We start from the raw sequence: 7500 nt of genomic DNA, 5'->3' as shown, positions 1-7500 counted from the left end.
ATATTTTACAGAGCAGACTGTTCCAAAGCTTCGGGGCTGCGTAACAAAAAGCTCTTCCTCCAAGTGTTGAAAGTATCTTGCCACTAGAAGTCTCAAGCATAATTCTTTCGCTAGATCTGAGTAAATATCTAGTTGATGATTTCCGACTGATCAGTTTACAGATATAGTCAGGTGAATAGCTTTAAAGGTAAAGAGCAGAATTTTAAATTCAATGCGGTACTTAATTGGAAGCCAGTGAAGCTGATATAGGACTGGTGTAATATGACTGAACTTCGGTTCCTTGAAAATTAGTCTCGCAGCTGCATTCTGAACTCTTTGTAACTTTTCAATTTGTACTTGTGGAAGTCCGTAGAGTAAGCTGTTACAGTAATCTAATCGACTTGACACAAACGCATGAATTAAGGTCTCGGTGGATTTACGCGATAAATGTGTTCTTATTCGCATAATGTTATGAGGATAATACAATGATGTATTACAAATTTTGTTTACGTGAGAGTTCATCAACAGCTTGTCGTCAATAAAAACACCGAGATTTTTCACAACTGACGATTTCATTACATCAGAATCGCCCACGGTAAATCGAAGAAATAGGTCAATCTTAGGTGATTCGCGTGTACCGTGACTTTACAGCTATCATAGTAACCCCAAGGCCTGTACTCATTCAATCTGAGATTCATCCGGTATTCAGTCTTTTTAAACCTTTACGGAATTATGGAGATTATACATTTTAAGCTCATTGCAAGAAAAAAACGTGTTAACAGACGTTTGGTCGCGTTCAATGACTGTCGTCATAGAAACACACTATTGCAACATTTATCGCAATTTAGCTTTTTTAAATAAACGAAATGATGTATGAAATGAATCATATATTGAACTGTGGATATGAAATCTAGTGAAGCTATTATCCTCGCAATTATGAACGTAATTTTAGCAATTCCGTAGGGATGCCTGAAAAATTCAGGACTTCAGCCGGGTTTGAACCCGTGACCTCGCGATACCGATGCGACGCACTAACCAACTGAACTATGCAGCCACACACAACGTCAGTTGTGGCATTGCTCAGCTGGTTAGTGCGTCGCATCGGTATCGCGAGGTCACGGGTTCAAACCCGGCTGAAGTCCTGAATTTTTCAGGCTTCCCTACGCAATAGCCCTTTTCACTGTTAGCTTTTCTCATTTGCATTACAATATAATCTAGCATATATGTGAGGCAATTTCGGGCTATTTTGTAGTTTTAATCCGAAATTTCCTTGCATTCACGTTAGATTACATTGTAATGCAAATGAGGAAAACTAACCGTGAAAAGGGCTATTGCTAAAATTACGTTAATAACTGCGAGGATCATAGCTTCACATGAACCCACAAATGACCAGCTCCCAGTATATAGCTCAGTTAATTAGAGCGTCGCACCGACATCGCAAACCCCGATAAAGTCCTGAATTTTTCAGGCTTTTCTGCGCAATTGCTAAAACTGCGAGGATCATAACTTCACTTTATCAGCTTGTTTAATTTGCAAATTAGATTCGAATCCGGTGAAATTTACATTTTGATGGCAATGTTTTACTAAAATGGAGGTTCTTTTGAGAACTATTTTAGATTTTGAGCGCTTTTAAGCTTTTTGATTTTTGTCAGTAGAACAATTTACGGCACTCCCTGCTCTGGAAAAATCAGGCCTTGTCTCTGTTCCATCACCTGAAACAAGCCAAAGACTTCAACTCAAGTCTGGCTAGAGTTGACGTCTTCCCGAGCATTTCGAACATCTTCTGTGTACCAAATTCTAAATTCCTCCTTAGCCCGTACTTTCAGGGGAGAAGGCAAGGAGTAGAACAGCAGCTCGGAGGAGTTTACGTGAGTGTTAATAAGGAAATAGGAGTCGTTTTCGTAATCTTGTGGAAATATTACTTTGTTAGCCCCATTAGTGACAAGTGTTCATAGCCCGCTTCCCTTGCAACCCCTTTGGCTTCCAAACGATTCCTTGTTTTTATTGTAGGTGACATAACCTGATCGATCAGTTTTTAGTTCATTGACAACGGAAATGCCTAGTCCACGAGATTGTCTCCTCTTAACATTACTTCGTTTTTATTGATGTTTTCTTTTCTGCTTCATTTCTTTTTTCACAGTTTCTTCGCAAGAAGAGCGTTTTTGTACTTACTTCTGCACATTCGGAAAGACATGTTCATAATACAAATAACAACATTAACAACAAAACGAGCATTTAAGCTTTATTGCTTTAATGAGCAAATGATTACAGGAAAAATGTTCAATCCACAAGTAGTAAATATTATGGGAGAGGGAACTCATGTAAGACACTTTCCTATAAAGCAAACGAAACGTTCGCCGGTATATCGCTAACTGAAACGAGTAGCGTACGTACACTTCAGCTATTTAACACGTTATAATTTTCAATAAAAACTAGGCACTTACATTATTCAGTACCTTGTTTAGTTTGCAAAATAGATTCGATTCCCATGAAGAATACATTTTGATGGAAACGTTTCGCTTAAACCAAGCTTCTTTTGAGAACTATTTTTAGATTTTGAGCGCTTTTAGGCTGTTCGGTCTTTATAGAGCAATCTACAACATGCTAAAAGCTGGTTTAAACGTACGACGCAAGCATAGTCATAAGCTCAAGCATAAGCACAAGAAACCAACGTGTAAACCGGGGCGAAGCAAGAATAAGAACAAGAAAAGGAAATTGTTCCTTTTTCTTGTGCTTGCTCTTGTGCTTTTGTAGTTGCGTCACCGGTGTAAACCAGGACAAGCACAAGAAGACAGAGAAGCACGTTTTTTAATTTACAAGCTTACTTTGTAAAATTTTTTAACAAGATTTTCTTTAAAGTTAATGCAAGTCAGTTTTATTATTTTATACCTGACCGCCCAGCCTGCGCTCCATCACCAGGTTATGAAACTCGCCGTGCTCTTTCCGCCTACGAAAGATTTCCCTCACCCAAACCCTGTTTGGCTTCTCTTCTATTGCTCATTCCCTTCGCCTTCTCCTTCTTCTTAATAGAGAAACAAGCAACAACATCTCCACAGCGTACGCCATTTTGGATTTAAAATTTTGGCGCCAAAATATTTGTTCACTGCTCCAGCGTAACTATGTCACCCTATGCTTATTGTACGTGTAAACAACCTTGTGCTTATGCTTGAACTTATGCTTATGCTAGCGGCATACGTGTCAACCAGGGAAAAATCAGAAAAGGTCTTGTCTCTATTCCATCGATTGAAACAAGCCAAAGACTTCAACGCAGGTTTGGCCAGAGTTGTCGTTTTCATGACTATCTCGAAGATCTTCTTTGAACCAAATTCTAAATTCCTCTTTAGCTCGTACTCTCTGGGGAGAGGGTAAGGAGTTGAACAGCAGCTCGGAGGAGTTTACGTGGGTGTTGGCAAGGGAATAGCGGCCATTTTGGTAATCTTGTGGAAATATTACTTTGTTAGTCGCGTTTGTGACTAGTGTACATAGACCGGTTTGCCTGCAACCCCAATGGCTTCCAAACGGTTGCAGGTTTTTATTGCTGGTGACATAACCTGATCGATACACCAGCTTTAACCTGAAAAGAGCTCCATCGGACGGAATAGTGAATTTTCCATACGAGTCATCCCTGGCACCGAAACAGACTTCACCTTTGTTAAGTCGAATCCAATACAGAGCTGTAAAAAGTACAAGAAAAAAAAAAAGTAAAACAAACTGAATTAAAATGATTGGGGGTTAAGAGATAATTGAGCTTCAATTTGAGAAAGAACACCATACCTTGCTTTGTATTTTAGAGCTTTAAACAAATATTGTTCATGAATTATCTTTGAAAAATGTGTGGTTAACCCCAATTTTCTTTTTGGATTTCGATAACATTTGGGAAAATCTACCTTTCCTGCATAGTCATAAATCGGGGCGAAAATACCTGTGAATTAGTAGGCACCGTCCTTAAAAGGAATCGAATGCATCACATTGTTTACTGAAGTCGCATCTATTTCGTGTTCAACTCTGCACAGTATTCAGGATAAATAAATGGAAATGAGACGGTGAAGAATTATTTGAAAGGAAGCTTGTCCATTTTTTGCCTCATTAGTATTGAGAGAAATGGTTCTTCAGTGAAGGGATTGATCAACATTGTTCCAGAGTCGAGACCGGCCTAGGGTCAATGACCCGACAAAGAAGGCTTCCCGACCCGACAGATGAAATATTAATATTCAGTCAAATATTACAACAAAATTAAAAAAAGAAAGACGTAACTTTTCTTTTCAAGCAGCAAGACTATTTTCAACTTCTATTACATTTTGGTAAAAAAAAACCTCTCAATCATCGAGAACGTGGAAAAAATGTGGCATCCTGGAGGCCTTAAAAAATGGTTAACGTGACCTTTTGATTGACTGCTTTGAGTTCGTTTCTTATGCCTCAGAGAGTGGAAAAGTATTGTCTTAACCTTTTATCGTTTCGTTTTGTTTGTAGCAAGCTCCAATTGCTTTTTCTCATAAACGATCTTTTTGACCAAACTGTGTGTGGATTAAAAGCCACTTTTAGTTATTAAATTAACGGGAGTAAATTTTTACGGTTTTTTTCTGCTGGAGCTTATTTTTGCGAATCAAGTACAGCGCCAAAATCCGCAAAAATTAAACCCTGCAAAATAAAAGTGCTACAACGTAACTCCCGGCTTTTGCGATACCATTTGGTGCAAATGTAAACCAAAAAAAAGACTTGACCTGTCATCAGATTAGAGTGAAGAGAAGAGAAATTACGAAGCGGAAACAACAGTCATGTTCAGTCCTTCCTTAGTGTGTGACATAAACGTTTGCTTAGTGCAACTCTAGACATGTACGGGTACTCCGGAAAACCGGAGTGCCCGGAGAAAAACCTCTCCGTGCAGAGTAGAGAACCAACAAACTCAACCCGCAAGTGACGCCGAGTATGGGAATCGAACTCGAGCCACATTGGTGGGAGGCAAGTGCTCTCATCACTGCGCCATCCCTGCACCCCAAATGATGGAATTATATCATTTTGAGTGACATAGCTCCTTTAAAGAAGGAACGAGTGAGTTTCACTCAAGAGCGCGTTTTGTTATCTTTGAACTGGATTTATTGCCAAGGCTTAAAAAGGTGAAAGACCTCAAAACGGGACACAACATTACAAAATAATTCAACCTGTGAACGTGTGAGCCAAAGGGCCATTGCTGGCATGACGTCTGGGTGATGCCTCAAATGGTCTACATCACCTCCCTCCCACCCACTTAACAAATTTACTGTAACGCTGCAGTTCAATACCACCTAACTCAGTGCCTTATGTTTTTGTGCGACACGTACCACAGGCAACCTAGCATACGCTTACGGGGCGTCTAGTTCTAGCTTATCATGTTTCTCGATATCTGAAGTTAATTAACAGGCAATTGCACCAGATTCAGCTAAAATCAAACAAGATTCTTTTATTGTTAGCAAAATTCAATTCGACGTTTACCGTTTCAATTGTCGTAAACGCGATGGCAAATTTCTTTATTAAACTCTCCAGTCGATTTATCGCCCAAATATTCAATTTCGAATGAAGGCAAATTAGAGATGACATTTCGCCTATATAATTATAGCAAGTCAAAGGGAGTCTTGTTTATCTATTTGCATACTATACTGTCAAATGTTACCTTTACAAAAAAATCCATTTGATTCATACAAAGGATGACATTTAGCGCCATTTCTGCAAGGCTTGAATTCACACACACTCTACAAAAATAAATAAAGATAAGTTGTCAAAATTGACTATGAAGTATGCAATGCATTTTCCATCAAAAGTTACCCTGCGAGCAAAGTCTCTTTCGATCTTCCTAGGTAAATCGGGAAGAGGACAAACAAAAAACCACAAAACCACAAAACGAAAACAAACAATGGGAATATTTTCGAACAACTCTGGCCAACACACGACAATCATGGAATCATTTCATTGGAAACTCAAGATAGTCCACATTCTCGACCCCAGTGCTTACGCCGCTTCATCGCGTAAGCTCTGGGGAACTGTGTGTGCCAGTAGCCAAAATCTGGTTATTTTAGCCTCACAGCGCATGCTCTTTACATCGGAAACAAAATGGCGGCTTTACTGAATGAAGCTTTAGATTTTGCTTTGACAAAGGCCGGAAGAGACTCTCAATTTCGATTGAAGCCGGAGCAAAAACAGATAATTGAAGCCTTAGTTCTTTTTAAGAAAGATGTTTTAGGAGTTTTACCCACGGGATTTGGAACGTCCCTCGTATTTCATCTGCTGAGCGATGTCTTCGACTTTATGGACGCCGCACAACATCCATTGAAGGGGAGATGCATCACAGTCGTCATACCTGCTCTGAATGCGCTGATGCGAGATTAGTAAGATTAGTAAACTCAACCATCTTGGTGCAATGATTTTGGATGGAACGAGGAAAGCAATCGACTTGGCTGTCTCCCACGCGAGGGAAAGTAAACTACGACTTGTGTTTTCTCATCCGGAGGTTCTTTTGGAAAAGAACACAAAAGCAGTACTGAAAACCGCCACATTTCAAGAAAACGTGTGCTGTATTGTGGTAGATGAGGCACATTTAGTGAATGACTGGTGAGTGCTTCTCTTTCTTCTGGATTTGCTCCTGCAGATGCACATGTTTATTTGGGTATTTTGATCGGTCAAAATAAAATTAAACTGTAAGGAAAATATTGTTGTCTTCATTTATTCATGATTTCTCACGATAACTGATTCAAACATTACACATGACTGATGCTTGTTTGTGGAAAATTGGTCATTTTGTGCATACATGTACATAGGCTATTTTGCTTTTCACCAATAAAGCCAAAGAATTTGCTTACAGTTACTACATATCACTAATATTATTCTATAAGCAAAGTTGACTTCAATTCTCAATATAAAGTATGTCTTCTCAGGTGATTCCATGACATGCAAATAAATTTGAAAGTATTCTTTATTTGTTGACTTAACATTAATATTGAAGTAACACTAAGGGGTCACTTCGTGATTTGAAGATCAGTTTCACCAAATTCCCAAATCATTTGCGTTTTGTTTTTCAAACCTGCAAATTATTGTGATGTGTTGAATAGATAGCTTTTTTTTTTACTTTCGCAATCTGCCAGACCTTCCTTTTCTGCTACTGGTATAGGGAAAACCGCCTGGCAATCATGCGCAAAAGAGTTTTGGGGTCGAGATTGGATAGTCCATATATCTTTTAAATGGCATTTTAATAAATGCCATTTTATTTTTTTACTGAAAAATTTATAGCTTTCTGTCAGACTAGTTTCTGTAACCGACACATCTAGGAAAAACTCATGGGAATTCTAACAGTTAAAATTGCCACGCTGTTGTAAATTTCAAAATATTGATGACACGGGGCGACTGATCATGCGCAAAAATAAAAAAAAAAACAGGTTTGACAAGTCGAAACTGGACTGACTCATCCAATTCTTTGGATGAGCGACAAATTAAAGAATGTGGAGGCGGCGAGCAGAGTCAACTTTACTCTTCCCGACTTATCTAGGAAGATCG

At 38.9% G+C, this 7500-nt stretch overlaps 1 protein-coding gene across 2 annotated transcripts in view; it reads right to left on the bottom strand.

Moving 5' to 3' along the window:
* Positions 1–7500, bottom strand: part of LOC138021810 (uncharacterized) — a 56723-nt gene that overhangs the window by 47952 nt on the left and 1271 nt on the right. The window contains exons 2-3 of one of the 2 annotated variants that reach the window (XM_068868823.1): positions 5627–5705; positions 3104–3653 (exon numbers count right to left, since the gene is read on the bottom strand). In XM_068868823.1, the coding sequence (XP_068724924.1) occupies positions 3211–3653; positions 5627–5705 (522 nt within the window). In that variant the 3' untranslated portion in view covers positions 3104–3210. Of the gene's footprint in view, positions 1–3103; positions 3654–5626; positions 5706–7500 lie in introns of those variants that run through there. The other variant, XM_068868821.1, reaches the window with a different exon arrangement.

Source organism: Montipora capricornis, chromosome 10, assembly GCF_036669925.1.
Source record: "Montipora capricornis isolate CH-2021 chromosome 10, ASM3666992v2, whole genome shotgun sequence".
Taxonomy (NCBI): domain Eukaryota; kingdom Metazoa; phylum Cnidaria; class Anthozoa; order Scleractinia; family Acroporidae; genus Montipora; species Montipora capricornis.
This window is presented reverse-complemented; position numbering and strand designations above follow the sequence as displayed.